We start from the raw sequence: 26,468 nt of genomic DNA on the forward strand, positions 1-26,468 counted from the left end.
AATGTGAAATCATTAGAGTATCTTTCTTTGGAATGTGTCTGGGTAGCCGCGGGGATCCTTGAATGAATAAGGAAAATGAGAACATGAATATATGTAGCATTCTATTTTAATTTTTACTTCCATGTTGCCTGTAAACAAGAATGAACTGAAATGTCACTAGTGTCTTGGGGGTTGAGAGGTAAATTGTATAAGGTCTGCTGTTTATTTTCAGTATCACTCCAATACATAAAGTCCTTTAAGAAATTTTCAAAAAATTATTTTGGAGATTAGAAACTGTGAGGTTATATGAGGGACTTTTTTTTTTTTTTTTAATTAGGAATTCAGTAGTTCTATGCAAATGTTTCTAAGCATTGTCTTTTCCATGTGCTGCCTTAGAAAATCTTGAATATTTTCCCTTGAAGCCATGTTAAGTTTGTGTGTTTCATTGTGGAAAATCTACATTTACTATCTTTTTCACATATTGTTTTTCATGTGAGGATCTATGATTTGTAGGTGACAAGTATCCTTTGTCAGATAAGAATAAAGCAAAAACTATGTTGAGCAGAATGAATATTCTTTCTACATTGTTTAGGAGACTCAAAATATAAACTGAAGATTTTAAAAGATAAATAGGCAGTGATGATTTCCTTACCCAATGGGATTGATCATGTTATTCTGAGTCTGTGTAATCTTTTAAATGCAACAAATTTAGCTTTTAAAAAGGCATCAAGTGTTTGAAAATACCTCATTTTTCTGATAAATTCTGTAGAAATCAGAATAAAAAAGGAATACTTTCACATGGAATGGATGTTAATTATCTTACAATTTTTTAAATAACATTTTATTTTCCAAATATATGTAAAGATAGTTTTGGACATTTTTTTTGGTAAGACTTTATCTTCCAAATTATTTCTGTCGTCTTACCTCACCAAATCAGCAAGTAATCTGACATAGATTAAATATGTGTAATGTAAAGCGTTTTAAATTAAGAATCATCATTTTTTTTTTTTTTTAGAATCATGCAAAATTTATTTCTATATTGGCCAAATTTTTTTTTTTTAATTTAATAGCCTTTTATTTACAGGATATATACATGGGTAACTTTACAGCATTAACAATTGCCAAACCTCTTGTTCCAATTTTTCACCTCTTACCCCCCCCACCCCCCAGATGGCAGGATGACCAGTAGATGTTAAATATATTAAAATATAAATTAGATACACAATAAGTATACCTGACGAAAACGTTATTTTGCTGTAGAAAAAGAATCAGACTCTGAAATATTGTGCAATTAGCTTGTGAGGGAAATCAAAAATGCAAGTGTGCATAAATATAGGGATTGGGAATTCAATGTAATGGTTTTTAGTCATCTCCCAGAGTTCTTTTTCTGGGGATAGCTAGTTCAGCTCATTACTGCTCCATTAGAAATGATTTGGTTGATCTCGTTGCTGAGGATGGCCTGATCCATCAGAACTGGTCATCATATAGTATAAGAATCATCATTGTGAGGCAGTATGCAGAGAACAAATAGATGTCTAGATTTGAATTTAGGATCTTGGTTCAAACTCAATTCTTCCACTTATTACCCATTAGTATTCTTTTGACAAGTCACCGAAGTACTATATATACTTCTGTCATTGTCAATCAGTGAACAAACATATGGCAAGCACCTACTATATACCTCACACCATATTTATGTAAATAAATCAATGTGTGAGTAAATTATTATAAAATGAATCTATGAAGCTTTGATCATGTTTTTTTTTGGCTTTGCTCACCTCCAAAAATGGAAGTATTAGGAAGAAGTAATTTTTCAAAACACTTTAATGTTATTAGAAGTAACACTTGATTTTTAGTTAAGTTGCTAAAAAATAGATGCTTCATGGGTGATTAGATTCCCCCTCCCCCAGTAATGGAGATTCTTTTGTTCAGTTCTGGAGTATTTAGCTAGAGCTAGGCATTACTTCAAAAACAAACCCCCCCCCCCAAAAAAAAAAAAAAAAAAAACCCAAAGACCAACCTTTCAAGAATCAGGAATTCTAGAAAAACAAAATTAGGTTTTGAACATTCAAATGTTGGAAATCTACTAAGGGAGTAAAAAGGTGCTCAGCTCTTGGGCCTCAGATATTTTGCAACAGGCTTATGATGTATGGGGTGTTCTATACCTTCCCTGTCTTAACACCTCTTTAGTTATTTTCCAAAGTAGCTTGATGTTAGGAAATAGAGAAGAAAGATTTGATTAAGGAGTTTATATTGAATACTGAAAGTTAACACCTCTCTTATATATTGATGATCTTAGCTTTATTCATCTTATATATTTCCCCCTTCCTGATAATGTACAGTGTCATACTCTGTAGTAAATAAGTCAGCTTCCAATTTCTGCCTGAGGTTTAGAGATTGTGTGAATTACTCAGGGACCAGACCAAGATCTGTGTCCAACATTGCCTATCATCCTCATCCCCTTGTATAGCAAAGGTTGCATCATTTAATCTCTTCATGGCTTTGTGATAATGGGAACCTCATTTCCGTGTCTGGGTTATAGGCAGTTTTCTAATTCTATTCAAAGAAGGATTTCACCTGCTTTGGTAGAGAAGAGTTTTCTTGTCTGGGAATTTCCTATCCCAATGAATTCACCAGTTTACTCCCTGTCATAATAGCTGGTAAGTGGTTTAAGCCTAGGATGTCAAGTTAAATTAGCAAATACATTTATTTATTGCAGACTGTATGCCAGATTCAGTACTAAATCCTGGAGCCTGGGCCATCTGACTGAAGATGTTATTTTATGACACCATTCCCCCACATCTGTTTCATTGTGGCCCATTCACTAGTTTTTATCTTCTGTTGGTTTGTAGGTTTCAAAATTTATTTTGGTTTCAGAATTTCTTTTGAACACCTAACTTGTAGGGTCCCCATTTTGCAGCTTCTCTTGACTTTCCTATTCCCTTTCAACTGGAAGTTGAAACTGAACCTGAAACTAAACGATGCTAGCAATGAACTGTACAAGCTTTTCATTATGTTTATTTTGTACTTCTTGAACACTGAATACAGTTATAGCTCTTGCCACTCTTGAAACCTTGATAATTTAAGCAAGAATCTCTGGTCTTGGTCTTGAGGAGCTGTCAAGTTGACACACAGTTCTTATTACCTAGCCTCCAAAAACTTTATCAGATGGATATCTTAAACATTTTTTTTTTCAGCACATTAAATAAATCCAGTAAGGGTCTACTATGTATAGTATGAGAGGTGGTATAATGTAGTGGATAGAAAGCTGGCCTTGATTCAGGTCTTGCCCCCTGACAACTTTGACCCTGGGACAAGTCAAGACACTTAACCTCTCAGTACCCTTCAGAAAATCTTTTAAGAGTATAGGTTGCATAGCTGTTACCAGCCCACATTGGAAAGGGAATTTCATCACCTGAAGTTGCCTATACTAATTATAACAGACTTAGTTATTTTTAAAAATGTATGCAAGGCACTATGCTAGTTAAACACTTTTCAGGATAGTTTTTAAAATACCAAATTTGGATAATTTCTTTTTGAATTCCCAGTGTCGAAGTTTAAAAAAAAAAAAATCCAAACCCAAAGACATTGAGTTTTTGATTATTCCTTCTTTATGGACTCGCTTAAGTCTGTTTTATACAAAGTTTGTATATAAGCAGTTTGAAAAGGCACTTAATCAACAAAATTCTCATTTTAGAGAATTATTTTAATTTCTTCAAAAAATTTTTACAACTTTTGTTTTTACCACACTTTCTGAATATGTCCCCTGCCCCCTTTCACATTCAGTGAGCCATTTCTTGTAATAAAAGAGAAAGGTGGGAGGGGGAAATATCTTGGCAAAATTAACCAACATATCACCTGAGTTTGACAGTATACAATCAATGTTCTACATCCATCGTTCTTGATCTCAGAAAAAAAGATGGGGAAATAGATTTTTCTTATTTTTTGGCGGCTCAACTTGGCCATTATAATTTGAGAATAATGGGAGTTTTTTTTTCATTAATATTACATAATTTAATGTTTTTTGTCTGCTTGCTTCTGTTTGACATTAGTTCATATGTTTCCCCATGTTTCTTTGAACTCTTCACATTCATCTTTCTAGTAATATTCCATTTCATTCAAATACCATCAAATTATCTCTATGTGGTAATGATATGATAATTTACTTAGGAAACTCCAAAGAATCATTAGAGAAACTAATTAAAATAAGTAATAGTTCCATTTATACTAATATCTCAAAACCATCTTTTTTCTTGGTTAGAAATATCAGGTTTTGATATTTTGAGAAGAAAATAATATCTTCCACTTTTAGGATATACTTTTCTTTGAAACCTTGTGATACAATATACAACATAAAAGAGAAGTATCTTTAAAAACTAATTTTTACAAGAAAGACATTCTTTCATTTTCACAATTGTAGACTGGATTATATTATTAACAAGATATTTGTTAAAAAAAAAAAAAAGGATTGAAAGCACTAAAATCATTTTCATTGTTTATATAATTTTGGATAGGAAACTTTCTTTCTGCCATATATTAATGAATCAATCACATTGGTGTTTTAGGAAAATGTGATAAAATTTCCTTTACTTGTTTAGACTGGACAACTGAAGGTTGTAGAGAATTATTTTCTCTCTCTTCCCTTGTCCCATTGAGAGGGGAACAGGAGGGAAAAAAACCTTGCAAAGAAAACATACATAGTCAAGGAAAAAAATTTCCCATGGTGGCTCTCTCTAAAAAACTGCATTTCTCATTCTGCATATTGGGTTCTTTACCCCTTGTTGGGTGATAGATAATATTCTTCATCACTGGTCATTTTATTGATCAGAATTCTTTCTTAAAGTTTTTTATTTTGACTGTGTTCTTGTTACTGCATAACTTTTCAGAGTGGTTTTGAAAAGCTTGGATTCCAAATCCATCAAACGTGTCTGCCACCTAATCATTCATCATAACTAAATAGTTTGGAATAACATATACATGATTGAGATATTATAGTAACAACTTTTGGGTGTGTTATGGGAGAAAGTCACTTTCTAAGAGTTTTATAGTGAGTGAGAATTTAGGGTATGAAGAAGTGTCAGAGCCTTTTGGTTTTGCATGCAACCTCTCCTCTTTGGCCCTCTCCAAGATCTAAAGATAATAAGGCATGAAGCAAATATTGCATAATGTTGCTTTTTATGTCGGGGGTAAGACTTGACTCAAGGCCAGTTTTGTATCTAGTACATTATGCTACTTCTTGTACAATAGATAGTAGGCCCTCTTTGAATTTATTTAATATGTTGAAAAAAATTGTTTAAAATATCCATCTTATTTAAGTTTTTGGAGGCTAGGAATTAAGAATTGTGTCAACATGACAGCTCCACAAGACCAAGACCTGAGATTCTTATTTAAGTGATAAGATTTCAAGAGTTGGAAGAGCTATAAAAAGTCTGAAATACTCTTTTCTGTGAAAAGCAATGAAGAGTCTAGTTGAGCATTTATTCATTGTTTATAGTTTCCATACTTCTTTATTTTGTCTTAATCCCTTTCCTTAATCCTTTATGAAACATATCAAGTGGCTCAGTCACTGAACAGGTAAGAAATAGTGTGGGAATGTGAGCAGGATTTTAAGAAGCCATAGAATACAAGGAGCAAGTATTCACTATCATCACTATGTAAAAGATTAATCACTTTTATTAAAATGTGGAAAACTTTATTTTCTTTTCTTGTTTTTCCAACACTGTTTCTTTAGTGCTTTAGTTCTTCTGTAATATGGTTTAAAAAAAGTTTGAGTGTGGGATTTCAAATGATGTCTAAGAAGGAAGGTTTTTTTTGTTTTGTTTTGTTTTGTTTTGTTTTGTTTTGTTTTGTTTTGTTTTTGCTTTAGTGGAATGAGTGCTTGATTGGAAGCCAAGAGAACCTGAGGTAAAATCTTGGCTCTGCCAATTACTGCTTGGTGATATTGGGTAGGTTAGTTAATTTCTGTTTTGTTTTCTTCCCTCTAAAATGAGGGTGTTGAACTTAATAACTTTAAAGGTCCCTTTCAAGTAGATATGATCTGATTAGACTAATAGATTGAAGTCTCCAACCCAAATCTTCTGATAGCAAATTAGTGTTCTTTCTACTAAGCTCTCAAAAAAAGCTCTGATCTAAAACCTTAATCTCCTTACCAGTAGCATTGTTCAGTAAATGATCAACCAGCCCAGCAACCTCCAAGGTACTTAGTATTTCTGTTTTCCTTTTCTTTTTTTTGCTGAGGTAATTGGGGTTGTGACTTGCCCAGGGTCACACAGCAGTCAGCAACTGGGTCCTCCTGACTTCAGAGCAAGTACCCTATACACTGCACCACCTAGTTGCCTGGAAACTTAGTATTTCTTGAAGTAACATTTCCATTTTTGGATTTCCTACTTTAGGAAGGACCTTCTTAATGAGTTTAAATATGCCTACTTATAACTTCTCTTCCTTTCTCCCCTTAATTTCTTTTACTGTCTTTTCACTTGTCCTTGATTTGAACTCCAAAACATTTTAACTTTAAGTTTAGTTAAGGGGAAGCCCTGAGGGGAGGGAGTGTTGACAGTTGTGATTTCTCAGCAGACACTGCAGCCTAAAGAGGTTTTTTTGCTTATTGTTCAGTTGTGAAGTAGATACAGAATAGAACTGGCTGCTTCTCTTTCTACTGTGTGTTGTAGGGTGAATTGTATATACCCCATTTTTCCAAGTAATGTCTATATAGTTTCGATATTTTGACACTTTAAATGTGCTTTAAAAAATGAATAATGGAGGGGGGGAGAATGAGATTATACACAATAACTATAAAAGAGCATTTATTTGAAAACTTTGCAGATGATTTTTGTCCTCAAATTAACTGGTTTCATCTCCTTTTTAATCCTTTTAGATTTTTTTCTTTGTAGGTTACTCTGTATGATTTTATTCTTCTCTCTCCCCCCCTCGCCCCGCCCCATTATTCCCTCTCAAGAGAATAGTATCATGGTTAACCCAAGTTTGCAATGCCAAAGTTATCCTTAACTTTTCCTTCCCATTAACTTAACCTTTCTTTCTTGTTTGTTGAGTCTGATCAATGCTATGTCAAAAACCTCTTTATTGGTTCTTATCATCTTGTTTCCCTGCTTCTGATACTTTATCCTCTCCAGTGTTTCTTCTATGTCTCTGGAAATAATAAAAACCTTTTTAAAACACAGACCTCAGTCAGCCCCCTAATCAAAAATCTTGAGTGTCCCTTTTTAGGAGTAAATAGTGTCTTCCCAGCCTGGCATTTTAAAAGCCTTTACAATTTGGTTCCTGGCTGTTATTCTAGGCCTTTTTCATTTTACTACTTCTCAAACATTTTATGTTCTAGGTAAACTGGACTTCTCCCTATGGCCAAAATTCAATGTACCTTTGCACAGGTTTTTCCTTACTTATTAGATTTCATTCTCTCTCTCTATCCTTTCTTCTAAGCCTTAGCTCAGCTGCTACCTCATAAAGGAAGCTTTTCCTGATTGTCATCTCCTTTCTGAAATTATTTTGTGAATTGTTCTTTTTGTGTATATTTATACATGTTGGTTTGCCCCTTTTCCAATGTAGAATGTAAATTATGTAAGGATAAGGCCTGGATCATTTCCTTTTTGTTCCATTCTTGTCCCATCTTGAATTGAATTAAATTAGGTCCCAGAGAGGTGAGAAGACTTAGCTAAGGTCTTACAGCTAGTAGCTGGAATTCAGCATAGGTCCTTTGATCCAAATCCAATCATTCCTGTTCCCATTTAGGCTTATTTCTTAACCATTAAACTTCCTTAGAGGAGAATTGATTGATTTGAAGCTATTAAAAATAGTTTTTTTTAATCTTTTTTTTATTCTGAACTTAAGAAATAAAATGAATATTTCTGTAACATACTAGAATAGAAAAAAAGATAATTATACATGAAGTTACAAGTGTATTACGTACAATTTGCTATTTCCTTTAAATATATAATAAAGATATTGTGTAACTTTTTTCCTTTTTGCTTTTCCTTCATCTTTCACCTCCCCAGTTACCATTTGACATAAATTCATATATGTAAAAAACTACTCTATACATAACTTTATCAGTTCTTTTTCTGGATGCAGATAGTGTTTTCATTTATATGTCTTTTGTAGTTAATTTGGGCATCTCTCTTGCTACTCAGGATGCCAACCAGACATTGTCTTTGTTTATATCTATAGTGATATGGATGTGTTCAAACTGACCTTTATCTCAACCCTCATGAGCCATATTAATTTGTGAATGAAGGAATACATAAATGAAACTTTTATGAAATTGTTACTTTTGCCCTAAAAAGGGAATAGGATCCTTAGTGAAGGATATCGCATTCTTTTGTTAAAACTAAAACATTTTTGCACTTAAAAATACTGGGATGGATTTTGTTCTAACTGGAAAGCTTTCCGTTAGTGATTTTGTCCTAGCGAGTAATAGTCCTACAGAAAATTAATGTGAACCCAAATTTTGCTTTGCATGGATATTGTACAGCTTAATTTGATAAACTGTGTCAGAATTTTATTCTGTTTAGCTCTGAACTAGTTTACCTCAGGTTCTTTCTTAAATTTGTGTTTTGGGGAAGTTGAAAACTTGAACCTTAGGGCTTCATTTGGAGGGAGCCAGACAGGGAAAGGAAGAAGAGAAGGGGTAGTAAAATCATGATTTTTTTTCTAAGTATATGATAATTGTGGTCCACCATCTAAAGTTACATTGTAGCTATTCATTTTTTCAGCAAGCATTCACTGAGAACTTGCTTTGTTCTTAGGAGAGTTGCATGCAAAAACAAAACAGTACTTTGCTACACTGGAGGGAGTGGGAGAGGGAAGAAAAGATGGGGAGGTGACTGGGAGAGGACAATATGTAGGGAAGTCCTTTGTGGGCTCAGGGGATTATTAAAGGCCAAATAACTGTGCTTTTGTTTCCCAGCCTACTGGGATAAAGCTTGTGAACTCGGGAGATTACTTCTTTAACAACAGATAGTTTGTCCCCTAACCTGAGAAAAGCCCTGGATTATTAATCAGAAGACTCTACATTCAGCTCCCATCTTTGTGATTTGTACAAGTCCTGTGGCTTTTTCAAAGCCCTCCCAGGCCTTCATTACTAGATGATCACAGTGGCCCTTCCAATGCTAAATCAGATGTCAGTTTTGTTAGTAAAAAAAGACTTGCCATAATATGCCAACTAGGTAAGTAGGATAGATAGTGAGTCAGCAGTTGCGAATTGTGAACTGCAGAGGCCAGAAAACTCTAAAATCCTTTTTCATATATCATGCTAACTTATTGTGGAACATTTTTATTTAGAGCTGAAATTTTTTTGACTCTTATAATAGGTGATTTGATGAAGAGTGCCTCTGGAGAATTTGCAGATGACCCCTGTTCTTCAGTGAAACGTGGCAACATGGTGCGAGCTGCCCGCTCTTTGCTCTCAGCTGTTACCCGGTTGCTTATTTTGGCAGACATGGCAGATGTCTACAAATTACTTGTTCAATTGAAAGTTGTAAGTACAATAGAACTTTTTGTAGTGTAATATAGTATTAAAGCTCTTGGCTGTTAGCTCAGCAACAGAAGAGAAAGTAGAAAGTACATTTCATCTTGTCTTAACCATTTAGTTGGTTCTTACCATATTCTAGCCTACAATGTGTTTCATTTCCATTTCATTTTCTACTCCAAATCTATCACATATGATTTTTCTGCTTTGGTATTTAACTCAGTGTTATAGTATAAATGAAATGGCCAAAATAATAATTGAAGTTCATTTTCTTTGGCAGGTAGGATTTCAATACATCTTAGGTCCTGGAATTGAAAAAAATCAAATAATTCACATTTCATGTGTTTAGCTGGAGGAAATAAAGTGTCTTCTTTGGGAAAAACCTAAAGCTTATATAATCTTGCACATAGCAGTGCTTTGTAAATATTGGACTATGACAGCAAAAACCTTGAGCAGGCTTTGAATAGCTATTAAAAGCACTCTAAAAATTGTAAGATACTAAGTTATTTGCCTGCTAACTTGAGCTGTTTGCATATTTTGCAGGTGGAAGATGGTATCTTGAAACTAAGAAATGCAGGCACAGAGCAAGATTTAGGCATACAGTATAAAGCCTTAAAACCCGAAGTGGATAAGTTGAACATCATGGCAGCCAAAAGGCAACAGGTAAAATGATTGTATATGTGTTTTGAAAATTATTTTATGTTATTAGCTGGTAGGAGGCAACAACTTTGCCTTTGCTTAGTTTTCTTTTTTATTGTTTTGCTGAGGCAATTGGGGTTAAGTGACTTGCCCAGGATCACACAAGCCAGGAAGTGTTAAGTGTCTGAGACCAGATTTAAACTCAGGTCCTCCTGACTTCAGAGCTGGTACTCTATCCACAGAGCCACTTAGCTGCCTTATGCTTAGTTTTCTAAAGGTGTCATGACTAGTAAGCATATTTAGTAAAGAAATTTTCAGTACTGTGTTAGAAATAATGAAGCTGTAGTTAAGAAGTCTAATTCATTTTAACTACATTATATACTATCACTTATTTTTGCCAATTTTGGACAAATAATGTAAGTAGAGATGGACAATAGTAGGAATTGAGGCATACTGAATTAGTCATTCATCTGAATAGTTATTGGGTTGTGATTATTGGGATGACATCACCAAAAAAAATTGCTTCTTTCTGAGAGAAAGATCACTTTTAAAGTACATTTGTTGGCAATAAATCACGTGGAATGCACTATAAGTAGACTTTTTGATTAATTGTAGAGTATGAGCATATATTTCGCTTTTTCAAACCAGGCCCTAAGGGCTTTATAGCTTTTAGAGTTTTGTTTCTTTTTTTTTCCCCCATGGCCTTAACTGTCATATGTTAGGCATTTGATAAATATCCTAAATGTCCTATGGGTTAGATATTCATAGTAATCCCAACACACATGAATCCTAGCCACTTTCTGAATTCTAAATTGAATTATTGAGTCATTGAGTTTTTCTACTGTTTGATTAAAGAAAAACAAATAGAATGTTACTTGCTATTGTGCATTTTTAGGAAATTGCATAATATATATAAATCACGTCAAGAGAAAATAGAAATGGCCAAATATCTTATGTTATTTGAGAACTTACATGTAAAGTGTTATACCTTGCACCAGGAAAAACTTCAGTATTTCCTATAACAGAAAATAAGGTGGCAAACTTCCCAGAAAGTTCTTTAATAGTGTAAGTGTTTAAAAAACATGCACAATATATTCAATTACCCAAGGTCCAGCCATAGCCGTTTATAATGGTTTTTGACTTGAAATTATTACCAAATTCTATAAATCTATTCTTATTTACAAAACCATAGCATACTGTTAAGTATTTAAGACATAAATTTTGCTGTAGAGTACTTGAAGTGCTTTAAACTATTAGATGAAAATTAAAATGCCAAATGAGTAAGATACTTTTGAAGAAAATAGTAAGTACACCGAGTAAACTAGGCGATCTGCATAAACTCTTGAAAGAGGAAAACAGTTTCATCTATGGACTTTAAGAAGTATCTTATTTATGAAATTTAACTTATCAGACCAGACTTAGAGGAGGCACTTAAACTCTTCAATTATAAGTCTTAATAAGTCTCAAGAGAGCCCTCCCCTTGAAAAACTGGAACCTTTCCCTGTAAGATCTGGAGTGAAGCAAGGTTGCCCACTATCACCATTATTATTCAGTATTGTATTACAAACACTAGCCTCTGCAATAAGAATTGAGAAAGAGATTAAAGGAATCAGAATAGGCAATGAGGAAACCACTCACTATCACTCTTTGCAGATGATATGATGGTATACCTAGAGAACCCCAGAGATTCTACTAAAAAGCTATTAGAAATAATTCATAACTTTAGCAAAGTTGCAGGTTATAAAATAAATCCCCATAAATCCTCAGCATTTTTATACATTACCAACAAAATCCAACAGTAAGAGATACAAAGAGAAATTCCATTCGGAATAACTGTGGACAGCATAAAATATTTGGGAATCTATCTACCAAAGGAAAGTCAGGAATTATATGAGCAAAATTACAAAAAACTTTCCTCCACCCAAATAAAGTGAGACTTAAATAATTGGAAAAATATTAAGTGCTCCTGGATAGGCTGAGTGAATATAATAAAGATGACAATACTTCCTAAACTAATCTATTTATTTAGTGCTATACCAATCAGATTCCCAAGAAAATATTTTAATGATCTAGAAAAAATAACAACAAAATTCATATGGAATAATAAAAGGTCGAGAATCTCAAAAGAATTAATGAAAAAAAAAATCAAATGAAGGTGGCCTAGCTGTACCTGATCTAAAACTATATTATAAATCAGCAGTCAACAAAACCATTTGGTATTGGCTTAGAAATGGATTAGTTGATCACTGGAACAGGTTAGGTTCACAGGGCAGAATAGTCAACTATAGCAATCTAGTGTTTGACAAACCCAAAGATCCTAACTTTTGGGATAAGAATTCATTATATGACAAAAACTGGTGGGATAACTGCAAATTAGTATGGCAAAAATTAGGCATGGACCCACACTTAACACCGTATACCAAGATAAGATCAAAACGGGTCCATGATTTAGATATAAAGAACAAGATTATAAATAAATTGGAGGAACATAGGATAGTTTATCTCTCATTGTGGAGGAGGAAGAAATTTGTGACCAAAGACAAACTAGAGACCATTATTGATCACAAAATAGAAAATTTTGATTACATCAAATTAAAAAGCTTCTGTACAAACAAAACTAATGTAAACAAGATTAGAAGGGAAGCAACAAACTGGGAAAATCTCTTAACAGTTAAAGGTTCTGATAAAGGCCTCATTTCCAAAATATATAGAGAATTGACTCTAATTTATAAGAAACCAAGCCATTCTCCAATTGACAAATAAATGGTCAAAGGATATGAACAGACAATTTTCAGATGATGAATTGAAACTATTACCACTCATATGAAAGTGTTCCAAATCATTATTAATCAGAGAAATGCAAATTAAGACAACTCTGAGTTACCATTACACACCTGTCAGATTGGCTAAGATGACAGGAAAAAATAATGATGATTGTTGGAGGGGATGCAGGAAAACTGGGACACTGATGCATTGTTGGTGGAGTTGTGAACCAATCCAAACATTCTGGAGAGCAATCTGGAATTATGCCCAAAAAGTTATCAAACTGTGCATACCTTTGACCCAGCAGTGTTTCTACTGGGCTTATACCCCAAGGAAATAACTAAAGAAGGGAAATGTATGTATGTGCCAAAATGTTTATGGCAGCCCTGTTTGTAGTAGCTATAAGCTGGAAACTGAGTGGATGCCCATCAATTGGAGAATGGCTGGGTAAATTGTGGTATATGAATGTTATGGAATATTATTGTTCTGTAAGAAATGACCAGCAGGATGAATACAGAGAGGCTTGGAGAAACTTACATGAATTGATGCTAAGTGAAATGAGCAGAACCAGGAGATCATTATATACGTCAACAACGATACTGTATGAAGATGTAATCTCATGGAAGTGGATTTTTTTGACAAAGAGACCTAATTCAGTTTCAGTTGATCAATGATGGACAGAAACAGCTACACCCAAAGAAAAAAAACATTGGGAAATGAATGTAAACTGTTTGCATTTTTGTTTTTCTTCCTGGGTTATTTTTACCTTCTGAATCCAATTCTCCCTGTGCAACAAGAAAACTGTTCTGCACACATACATTGTATCTAGGATATACTATGACATATTCAACACATATAGGACTGCTTACCATCTAGGGGAGGAGGTGGAGGTTGGGAGGGAAAAATCGGAACAGAAGTGTGTGCAAGGGATAATGTTGTAAAAAAAAATTACCCTGGCATGGGTTCTGTCAATAAAAAGTTATTAAAAAATAAAATAAAATAAATATACTCAAAACAGGAAAAAAAAGAGAGTCCTCCCCTCTTTGACTTCTTTCTTTCACTATTTATATGTGTAAAGGTTTAAATTTGTTCCCTTGGACTCACTTGGTGAATATTGACAATATGTTTGCATTCTCAAAACTAGTTAGCAGCTTCTTTTGTTGCATGTGTAACTTTTTATTCTTAGTAGAGGCCACATTTATTACAAATTTTATTTCAATAGGAAATTGTTGAAACATATTGAACATATAAAATTGCTTCCATATACATATTTTTAAAAATTATTTTTACAACTCTGGTTTGCTTGTTTTTCAAGACTTCGATCATAGAAGTTTTGCTTGTAGAAGAACTTTAGAGGGCATCTTGTCCAACCCTCTATATTATAATCAGTCAATAAATATTATCAAGTGCCTAGTAGGGTTCGAAACTATGCTAAGCAGTTAGTATACAAAGAAAAGCCATTTCCTCCTTTCAAGGAGTTCACAATCATACAAAGAAGCTGTGATAGGCTGGGGAAAGAGTATGATGAAATCCAGGAGTGAAGCCAGGTGGCAAAAGATAAGATGGATTCCTTACGCCCTCTCCTTAAATAGGTAATGGGAACCCTTTGCCCTCTTCTGTTAGAGGGAAATTAAGTCCTTCTCTCTTGATACTAGTACTTTCTTGAACTCTTAGAACACATCACATGGCCTTTCATCTAATTGTTTATCTTTATACTTATTCAATTAGATTATAAGATACCCAGGGATTTATTGTACTGTTTAAATTCTTTGCATTTACAGTACTTAACATGGCTTCCTGTACCTGGTATTCACTTACTATTAAGTGTCTCAATAGAAGGACAGTAATTTAAGTCATTTAAACTCTTGGGAAGAATCAATTTGACTTTAGATACAGCTAGAGTGTGTTGCTAATAATGTGTCTTTATGATTGAAAGGAGAATTTTGAAAAGAATCAAATAATAAAATTACATGTACGTGGTGACCATTTTTTATTTTTTCCTGATTGAACTACCAGTTTGTCTCCTTTGTGGAGTATGTAGAGGGCCAGAACTATGGAAAAGTATACTTGAAAGAAGGATACTATAACAAGGTGTTAACTCAGTGTGATTGATGAGATAATGGTTCTCTAGTTCACACATACTTAGTATACTGCAATGATGTAATCATATGAGGTAATTAAGGGCTGAGAGGACTGGAAATGAGACATTCCATTTTTGACCAGCCTCCTGGTGGCTCTCCTGCCTCCTGCAGTCCTTCACTAAGATCAAGATTGGGCCAGAATAAAGACTCTAGATTCTATTCCTGACCATCCTCGTGGTGTTTATTTTGCTGAGACCAAGGCCTGTCCAGAGGACCTCCAGAAAGCTAGCCCTAATTTATGTGGATCCCTAAAATGACTTGATTTAGTCCACTTGCATTCACATGAATACTGTTATTTACATCATATGTTATTAAATAGTTCTTAGAAACAAAATGTGAATAGCCATTAAAAAAAAAAAAATCTCTTACAGGAACTGAAAGATGTGGGCCATCGAGATCAAATGGCTGCAGCCAGAGGAATACTACAGAAAAACATTCCAATATTATATACAGCTGCCCAGGCCTGCCTTCAACACCCCGATGTAGCTGCTTATAAAGCTAACAGGGACTTGATATACAAGCAGTTGCAACAAGCTGTTACTGGGATCTCCAATGCAGCCCAGGCCACAGCTTCTGATGATGCCTCCCAGCAACAGGGCGGAGGAGGAGAACTGGCATATGCACTCAATAACTTTGATGTAAGTTATATTGTGAAAAAGAAAATTAGGACTGCTGTTGCTCAAATAAAGCTTCATTTGAAAAGGGAGACCAGCAGGCATTCTGTGGTCATTTGATAGAGATATTCATGAATGTGTTAGTATTCTTAAATAGAAAGAAATGCTTATGAAAATCACTTTATTTGATCCTGCCTTAGCTTGCTACATCAAAAATCCTTTTTTTTTTTAAAGATTTCTTATGAATTAATGCTGATTTCATTTGTATCAGTTTGCATTTCCTGTGAGATAGCTCATATTTAGGAAAACTGGATGAGTTATTTGCAAGTTAATCTGCCTAGAAATATTTATCTTCTCAGTGCCAAGATTAGAATATCATGCCATCTGACATTAATCAAGTAGGACCAGATATCGGGGTCAAATACTCTTGATGCAGTGCTTCAAAGCAGTATTTTTAAAATGCTGTTTCATATACCTTGTGGTAGGACATTTTAATAGAGAGCATTAGCATTAGATTTTTATGCTTCTTTCCTATCACCTTTGAAGCAGCAGTTAGGTTCCAAAAAATGCTATTACTATTTTCTCATCATATACCAAAGCACCTAAGCATTGGTGCATAATTAGCTCTTATTTCTATAGGACTTTGAGATTCATACAGCACTTTACTGACAAATGACCTTCAGAAATAAACTGCAAGTGTTATCTCTTACACGTGAGGAATCTGAGGCTTAGATCACAGTAAAGTCTCAGATGTCAGAATCAAACCAAAGTTTCCTGACTCTTACATCTTGCCTGCCTACCTGGTTTTGTTTATATGACCATTGTTTGCCTTGAATATGTTTAGCCTTGTGAAAATCACTCTACTTGCTTAGATCTCAATTTTCTTATCAGTTTCTTGTGGAAGTTGGACTGAGATCATATCTAAATTCACTTTTAAGTCAGTTCAGTGCCAAAATCTGAATAGTAGGTAAAATTTTGTTTTTTATTGGAATTATTTTCATCCCTGTAGCACAGATTCGTTTTTTTTTCAAATCCTCTTCCCAGGTTTTGAAAGAAGCTGGATTCTTTCTTGTTTGTAAGGGTGTTTTGATACTTATTATAAGCCACATTGTAAGCCTAAAATATTAAATAGCTACTATTGAATTATTGCACAAGGATCTTAAATATTAAATAACTTTAATCATTGAAAATTGTGATGATAAATTCTACATGTGAGCTGGCACTATTGTCAGGTCCTCATAGGAACAAAGCATCATAGAAATTAGATCTGAAAGGAACCTTAAGAGTCATTTTCCTCAACTAGCTCCTATTATCCAGGAGGAAACTTGAGACTCCGAGAGGTTTTTACTTGGCCAGTCATGGAAGTACTGTGGGGCATAATCAGTATTTGAACCCCAGCCTCTCTGACTCTAAATCTTTAATTCTCCCCACTGTACTAACTGATTTGAATATAAGCTTGTGCTCCACTTTAACTTTAAAACATATGGTTCTTTTTTGCAATAAAAATAGACTATTGCTTCAAGTAAATAATACTCAGTAGCAAATCTCTAAAGACTCTCTAGCCATGAGGCTATTGATCCTATTACTGCTTGAATTTCAGAAGCATATCATATTTATTGCTATTTATCATCATGCAGTTTTATTTGGATTGATTCCATAAGAACCCCTTCTGAAAAAATGACCAGATAAATTGTGGTGTTAAAATAAAATGAAAGAATCTACCTTTCAGTTTTCATTTTGTAGAAACTTTTGACTAAAGAGAAATGGGAAAGGAGTACATACTGAAAAGTAGGAAATTGTTTTGAGCATTTTATTTGACTAAAAAATTGAAGTTGACAGGGATGGTTTTGATAAGGGTTATGGCCCCTTTAATTAAGGACTCATGCAAATATTTACATAACTGTAAAAGCATGTTTATATGTAGTTAGGTAAATATTTTGGGGAGGAGAGAAGGTAAAACTGTTATTTGTCCATCTAAGGATATTGTATATGTTTTGTGTACTGTCCTGTGACTAGATCTCAGGAGATATCTTCTTGTGAGTTGCTATTAGTCTCATTGCTGATGATTTGATCCTTAAGTTGGCAACATTTACTTTGAGAATGGTAAAAGGATTTTTCTGCATGTGTTATTATGGCAAAGGAAACAATACTGATAATTCCCTCAACTGGTACATTGGCAAGATTTATTCCCTAATATTATAAATTATCTAGAAAGTCCTCGTAATGGATAGTTGATCATGAGTTCTTGAAGGTTGTGCCAGTGGATCATGAGTTCTCAAACATACTACTCCACCAGAACGACTTTGAGTATGGCCAGAAAAAAAGCAATTCTATTTCCTGAGGGCCAGGCTAGCTTAGGTACAATAGCTTAACTACTTGGTAATGAATTACTTGATTAGTGCAACCTATTAAATTCAAAATAAATCTCATTTTTATGTAGTCTCTTTCCATTATTGGAGTGCCAGTAATAGAGTGGTGAAAAAAGGTAATGGGGGCTCTAGAAAATCAACAGTTTTTAGATCATCTATAAACTTTGAGATTGTAGTCTAAATATAAAAACCATGTTCAATGACCAGTAAGTGAAAATAATGGAAAAGTTTTATTAATATTGTCTATAAAGAGAAAGATAGTTCATGGGTATTTCTTGTAGAGGTAAAGAAAATAATTGTCAGAATTTGTTTCATTCTGTACAGAAAAAAACATGATTATAAAGGATTTTGGGTAGTAGTTATTGCCAACCTTAAAAAACATTTGCAAGATGATTTATTTTTAAAAATTAGCAGTTAAAATCCTTCATATTAAATTGACATTACTTGTTGACTTGATTGCAATAGTGATGAATAAGTCTGAAAGCTTGAGCCAGAGAAAAGGAATTAGAGAAGTATAATGCTTGGGTCTAGATTCCAGAAATTTTGTGTTTTTATATCATAAAAACTTTTCTTTCAGAAAAGAAATGCTAGAAGTGGCAAAAAAATAATATTGATTATATTTTAACAGATAATAAAAGGCTTGTATTGATATGAGAGTTATTCTCAAGTTATCTTTCTTTGTACAGACATACCATTAACTTAAAGAAAACATCATTATATAGAATATAAAATAATAATGAGGGAAAAAAGTCTTGTAAGTATAACATCTTGAACTATTTTTGAACAGGTAATTAATAATGGAAATGGGCAATATACAACGCAACAGAAGCAAAATTAATACTGATTACAATACTTTTATTAAAAAATTTAACTATGAAAATCGAAAGGTCCTTTGAGAAACACTTGGTTGGACTTGGTAAGCAGTGAAAGATGATGATCAAATTCAATATTGGTTTAAGGTTTAAAATAATTTACAAATCTTATGAAGGAAGATGATAAATGTTTATTATAAACAGTATTGTTTTATAAGGAAGAAAGAAGTAGCACAGGATAAAAATAAAATTTTTAAAAGTCTGGTGAAAGAAACGAGAAATCCTAGGGGATATTTAAACTTTAAAATGGAAGGAGGGCAGGAAAAGAAAGAAAAATGGATTTGTATAAAAAAATTTTCTAGAAAACTATTTTTATCCATTAGATTCTAAAATTAAAGTCACTATAAGTTTGTAGATAGAGGAGGTGTAGTAATAGCACTATGGAGAACAGAACTTGGGAAAGCAGCTACATTGAACCAAGTCTATATTGAGGAGATCTCTGCTGAAGGTAAAAAAAAATTTTGGGAGTATGGAAGGCTCAATTTTCAAAACTTTGGATGAAGAAGATATCAAAGATTTATTTACCTACTATACCAATGATGTAGAATCTTTTGATTCATCTAAATGTGGATCATCTGCCTACATGTCAAAGGACATTCTTGTAAAGACAGTATCTCTCATGTGAAAATTGATAGATAAATGAAAAATATAAGATTACCCCTGTACCTATAGTTTGCGATTATGAAAATATATTTTTGCCCTAATGGTCTTTCCACAAAGTGCCTCCTATTTGTAGCTCCAAAATCATTCAAGATTTCTTGAACGATATAATAAAAGAAATGTCATTCTTCGTGACTTTGATCATAAACATCAGGCAGACATGAAATAAGAATGCAAATAGTATTCATCACCGTAATGGAGGGAATTCAATTTGGAATCATTATTGAAGAGGGATTCCTATGGATATCAATACTACCAAGTATTCCTGTTCATGAATGATCTTTTGCTATTTATATTTAGTCTGGAATATTAAAAGTCTCCTGGAAAGATCTGTAATCATTTGAAAGAGTTTGGGCCAACTATCTACTTGTGAAAAATCAAATGGATGAAGTATTTGTTCAGATTAGGATATGCAGATGTATACTTTGCATATCTTTGCTCTGCATATGTTCTATCCTGTAGAGCTTTGCCATCACTTTGCATGTTAGACAAAACAGTATAAATGGACAAAGAATTAGACACAGAATTAAGCAAAATTGCCTTCAGAAAATTACAGAGCTCTTTTAATGACCCCAAGCTTTTCCTGGAACAAAAAAAGACTCATCTTTTTAAAACTGGTATTTTGTTGGTATAGAGTGTAAAGTGTGGGATATAACAAATCCCATGCAGAGAGCAATGGAGAAGTATGTGATGCCCATGAGCAAGCTGCAATATTCAACCAGTAAGGAATTTCAAAGAATAAGAATAGATAATATCATTGGACTGACAAAGGGTAGGAAATGAGCTGATCACATGATGAGGGATGACAGGAAGATAGCCTTAGTGTTCCACTGGTTTCCTCAACTTGTTTGTTGGTCTGTTGTGGCAAATTTAGTAGAGTGCATGACTATGTATGACGATGTAAACTGCATCGTTGGAAGGAATGTTCAGATTGATGAACGCACAGATCCATTTGAATAGTATGCAGTCAGACAACAAGCATTTATTCAGTACTAGGTAGGCACTGAACTATGTTCTAAGGATACAAAGAAGTGCTTCTCAAGTAGATCATATCTACATGGAGGAGAAGGTATGTGAAACAACTCTGTCCATATAAGATAGGTAGAGGGCAAATTAGAGGTAATCTCAGGGAATTAAGGGGAAAGGCATGGAGTGGGCTTTTAGCTGAAACTTGAAATTAGGGAGGAAATTCAGATTAGCTGAAACTTTTAAGGAAGACAAGGAAATGAAGAGTTAGAGAAAGGGAGAAAATTCCAGAAATGGAAAATGTCCAGTGAAAGTCTGGACTCAGAAGATGAAACTTCTTATGTGAAGAACCAAGAAGTGACTTGATTTCCTTTGAAAAGGAATTCAAGATCATTAGATTTGGCTAATAAAGTACATCATGGATCATTTCTTATTTATTAATCATTCTATTTCTTATAAATAGGCTTATTGAGATCTTGGTATAGTGCCTAGGCATTGTAAGTACTTAATAAATCCTTGTTGATTGAGGCACAAACAGGAAGATTAAGTGACTTGTCCATGTTTATACAAGTATTTGTTAGCAGAACTTGGTAGATTCTGTGGAATATTTTTCTTAATGCAAAATTTAATTCTGTAATACATAAATCATTTGGTACCATGGTAGGAAACTGTTTTTAGACAAATTTCCTGCCCTTTGAAATAACGTAAAATGAAATCAATCAAAGAACTAAAGAATACATTTGGAATGGAAATAAAAGGCCAGAAGGAATTTTAAAAAGATTAAAAGGTTAAAATACAGGTGAGAATGAATCTAAGTTTGAAACTTGGAGATAGGCTTCAAAATTTTCTATTGGATAGTGTAATAATAGATTAACCACAAAGTGGATTTTATTATGAAACTGAGTCAGTGAGATTTGGGGGATTTGGGGGATTTTATTTTTGTTTTGCAGAGGCAATTGGGGTTAAGTGATTTGCCCAGGATCACACAACTAGTAACTATTAAGTGTCTGAGGCTGGATTTGAACTCGGGTTCTCCTGACTTCAGGGCCAGTTTTCTATGATTATTTAAGAAATAGTTTATCTAATGTTACATAGTCAAGCTTATTATATACAGTCTATATACCATGGCATTTTTACAGGTTCAGGAGAAAATGAACTGTTTGTTCATGATGAGGTAATTACTTTGGACAACTTTAATAGTTAACATTGTACAGATGGGCTTGTAGGTACTCAAGAGTTCAGTAGTTTAAATTTGATTTAGGCTGACATATTTGCATCTGTTTTTTTCTGTAACGTACCTCATGGAGGCCAAGTTTTGCTAAGTTTTTGGTTTGCAGTACTTAGTAAAAATGAACTGCCAATTGAACATGGCTCATCATTATGTGGGATTATCCCTGGAAATGTTACCTTCAATCTGTCATGAAGTATAAATTTCCTCCATATGTTTGATTGTATACTTACTGAATTGTGATCAGTTTTTATTTTATCAAAAATCAAGGTAATGACATAGTTATAGATAATAGATAATCTTTTCTTTTCCAGAAACAAATAATCGTTGACCCTTTGAGCTTCAGTGAAGAACGTTTCAGACCTTCTCTTGAGGAGCGACTGGAGAGTATCATTAGTGGAGCAGCCCTAATGGCGGATTCATCTTGTACTCGTGATGATCGACGAGAACGTATTGTTGCAGAGTGCAATGCAGTTCGACAGGCCTTACAAGATCTACTTTCTGAATACATGGGAAATGTAAGTATGAGGGCTTAAGTTGTCTTTATGGACTTTTATTCCTTTAAAAATGTGCTTTTATTAATCCAATTAATTATGGCAGAATATTGGGTAATTTATGGAGTTAACTTATTTTGACTAAATTATTGATACTTTTTTTTTCCTTCAGTATTTGGCTGGTATTATTAGCTTAACTACTGAATACAAATACTTTCGTTGGAGTCTTATATTTTTTTCACCATATTTCTCAACACTGAGAAGCTGTAGGCAGAAGACTTTTGAGAAGCTGCCACTTTTAATAATAAAATACCGTTTTAGATCTAATTGTGTGAGAATATGCATGCCATACAAATTTCTGTCTCTTCATAATTGTCATTTCTAAATTGCTTTTCAACCAGATGGACAAAAATTAGAATAGGGCATTGATTCAAGCATTTCCCTAATAGAAAATTATCAGACTGAATTTAGAATATTTTTGAACTTAGAATTCTGCCACCACAGAGCTTATGATCCTGAGTCTTTTTGTGCAAGATAATATTTACACTTCTAAAGGTCATTTTTCTCAGTCAGTCTTTTTTGTATCTTAACCCTCATGATCAAGAAGTTGGGGTAAGAAACAAGTGATTAGCACTTATTAAGTGCCATCTATTAGTGCTAAGCTGGTTGGTTGGTTGGGTTGTTCTTCATACTCGAAGAGGACCAAAATGACATCACTAGATTAGAATTGAGATACAGTGTCCAACTGTGATTGATCAGATCAATATGAGCTTGGAATGCTCTGCCACGGGTTGGATACAACCTGTGTTCAATAGTCCCTATGAACATTTGGTTATCTAATTTTATTCATCTCATTTCTTTTGGGTTAATTGAATTCTGTTTTAGCACATTCACTGATAAAGGCACACTGTATTGGGTGGTCCTGTACCAGTGTCTCCCATGTCATGTAATCAATTCTAAAGTTTAAACTCAACAGTCTCATCTGGGAGTCAATATGGAAACAACTATGTACAAAAAGATAGAAGCTAAATTGGTGGGGGTGGTCTCATAAGGAAGGCACAAAGATGAAGAACTGATATAGGCTTCTTGCAGAAGACAGGATTTTAGCTGAGATAGTAGAAGCCCGAGAAGCCAGAAGGGAATTCCAGACATGCATCTTTCAGTGAAAATGTACAGTGAGGAAGGAGTTGGAAGCTAGTGTTATTGGATAACAGAAGGGAGTGAAGTGTGAAAAGGGGCCAGGTTAGGAAGGGCTTTAAAAGACAAACTGTTTATATTTCATGGAGGAAATAGGGAGTCACTAGAGTTTATTGAATTGTAGAGAACGAGGATGAGGTATGGTGTGGTCAGACTTAGAAGATCAATTTGACAGCCAAGCAGATTATAATTGGAAAGAATTGAGGCAGAGAAGTAAACTAAAAGGTTTTTTATAGGCCAGATGTTGGGTCATGAGAAACTGCAGCAGGGTCATAGTACCATCAGGGAATAAAGAAGGGTTTATGGGAGAGTTTTTACAAAGGTAGAAATGACAAGATTTGACAACTTCAATGGATATGTGCAGAGTTAAAAAAAAAATAAGGAGAGTAATGTTTTGCAACTGGAATGATGATGGTGTCCTCAATAATAATAGGAAAAAAGGGACAGCTAAGTGGCGCAGTGGATAGAGCACCAGCCCTGAAGTCAGGAGGACGTGAGTTCAAATCTGACCTCAGACACTTAACACTTCCTAGTTGTGTGACCCTGGACAAGTCACTTAACCCCAATTGCTTCAGGGGAGAAAAAAGAAAAATTAGGAAGAAGAGAATGTTTTGGTGGGAGGGGAGGGGAAGATAATAAAAATTCTGTTCTGAACAAACTGAGTTGACTATGTCTATAGGACAACCAGGAGTTGGATGTGGTGAGACTGAAGGTTAGAAAAGAGCTTGGAGCTGGACAAATAAGAGCTGATGAGGTGACCAAGTGAAATAATAATAGATTTAGAGTGAGATCTGTGATTCACAGGTGTGACCTAAATGAAGATTATCAAAGAAGAATGAGGAAGAGCTGACAGTTAAGGAGAGAAATAGGAGAAAGTGTCACGAAATCTGAGATAGTTCCAAGAAGAGGATTACCAACAGTGTCGGACAATGCAGAAAGATGAAGGAGGGGGATTAGATCATTAGTGATTTTGGAGAAGCCAGTTTATGCAAGAAAACAAGGAGGAAAGGAAATGGTACCATCTCTTGTGGATTGCCTTTTGGAGGAGTTAAGCTACAGGAGAGGGGCAGGGAAAACAGGAATGGAGGGGAACAATATAGGACAGTAGCTACCGTAGATGAACAGATAAATGAATAAATTCTGTAAAATCAATTTGTAAAGAAAGAAGAAAATTTGGATTGTTACTAGAATGTTAGCAATCTATATTTTTTTATTTAAAATTTTTTTGACCTTTCTCCATATTCCTTCTTCTGTTGAACATGTTCAGGAAATTCTACTAATGAGTTATGAGTGTATGTTCTTTTAGTGAAGTTGAATGTATTCCCTTGTTTCGCTTGTTTCTACCATGTTGTAAAATTAGTGAAGCATATTGAATTTTTAAAAATCCATTGCCGTGTTGTGATTGTAGCCAGCCTACCTTAGAAAAATGAGATTAGCAGCTCAGTTAAATCAAGTGGAAAAAAACAGTTGATAAGCCATGGTGAAAATGTGGAACACATTTAAAAAAACCCCAAAAACCTGTATTTAAGCTTGAAGATTTCAGAAGTGGCTAAATTGAAGCATGAATTACACTGGTGGTGTCTTAAATAGGGAATCAAAGGACAGTAAAACAAAAACAGATCAAATGTATATGCTAAATTTGAACTGAGTAGTGCAAAATTCACTCAAATATGGATATGCTAAAGAAAAGGAAAAAAACATTTAAATACTTAAGCATATGGGGTAATTAATTAGTACCAAGTGTACTATCCTGAGGACAGAATGACTAAGAATTAACAATTAAGTAACTTGTACTGCATAGGCAAACATTGAGAGGGAGAAACCATAGTGTAGATTAGATGTCTTATGGTATAGTTGAAAAGAGCACTGAAGTTGGAATCCTGCCTCATTTACTTTCTAACAAGGTTTCTTAGGACAGTAATCCCTCTGGGTCTCAGATTTCAAAGTTGCAGAATGACAGGGTTTACTTTTAAAAAGGTTTAAGTTAGAAATCTTGAATGAAAATTAATGTTTTACTTGATATATATATAAATAAAATACAAAGCTTTTAATTATGTTTAACATTTTTTTTTTTTTTAGTCCTGCATGGGACACAAGGGAGTAGTTATTTTGTAGTCTTTACTATATTTTTTTTGGGGGGGAAAGTTGAGAGTTGTTTGTTGTTTTAGTATTAAAAGATGTTTATCAACCAGAACCATCCAGGCTCAGTGTTACTTATTGAACTAGCACATACAGAGCTCTTAACTAGCCAAAGGCCAATCAGCCAAGACTGTTTATGAACTTCAGGCCTAACTCTGTCAATAATGAAGACCATAAGTCTTTGACAATTTTGAGGGGGAAATAAATAAGGAAATATGTATGTTATATTGAAACTGTAGACAACTTGAACTAATCAAACCTGACCTATAGTGTGATATTTTAAGGAAAGTTTCATTATTCTGTGTGAATTCTGTGGATTGCTAAGATTCCATTCATTCTGAAATCAAATACATTGATAGCAGATGAAAATGCTTAGATTGTCATCAAATGTTGTCACATAATGTTTTAAAAAAAAAAAAAGGAACAAGGAAACACTTTAAATTCTCTGCTCTGGACTATCTCTTGATGTGAAATATTGTTGAAATTGAATGTAATTGTGCACTTTTTGTGCTATATAAATGATTGAGTTTATTTAATTTAATTTAAATTTCATTAGAATTCTAGGGTATCTTACAATATTTATCTGTCATACATTTCTTTTCTTTGAATAGCCAGATATATCTTTAGTTTCTTTTGACTCCCCAGTTTGAGCTTTTATAAGAGGATTCCTAGAGGATAGAGGCCATGTATTTATAGTTGGAAATGTTTGGATATTAGTTTTGCGCTGAATGAAAAGTTTGAATAAATAAAGGATTAACTTTTTGCCTTGCTGTAGTATGAGAACCATAACGGTTGGCAGTGAAAATATGACATTTTTATGGTCCAAACTAGTGGTATCAAACTCAAATTGAAATGGAGACTGTGTTTGACATAACTAAACTGATGGTGAAGTATGAGTTGTTTTTGTTTTTGCTTTTTAAACTACC

General features: G+C 33.9%; 1 protein-coding gene across 1 annotated transcript in view; it reads left to right on the plus strand.

Moving 5' to 3' along the window:
* Positions 1 to 23,876, plus strand: part of LOC116421631 (catenin alpha-1-like) — a 59,057-nt gene extending 35,181 nt beyond the window's left edge. The window contains exons 4-7 of the mRNA XM_031953363.1: positions 9,303 to 9,469; positions 10,004 to 10,123; positions 15,375 to 15,641; positions 22,027 to 23,876. Coding sequence (XP_031809223.1) covers positions 9,303 to 9,469; positions 10,004 to 10,123; positions 15,375 to 15,641; positions 22,027 to 22,248 — 776 coding nt within the window. The 3' untranslated portion in view covers positions 22,249 to 23,876. The remainder of the gene's footprint in view (positions 1 to 9,302; positions 9,470 to 10,003; positions 10,124 to 15,374; positions 15,642 to 22,026) is intronic.
* The last annotated feature ends 2,592 nt before the right edge of the window (positions 23,877 to 26,468 follow it).

This window comes from Sarcophilus harrisii, chromosome 2 (genome assembly GCF_902635505.1).
Source record: "Sarcophilus harrisii chromosome 2, mSarHar1.11, whole genome shotgun sequence".
Classification (NCBI taxonomy): Eukaryota; Metazoa; Chordata; class Mammalia; order Dasyuromorphia; family Dasyuridae; genus Sarcophilus; species Sarcophilus harrisii.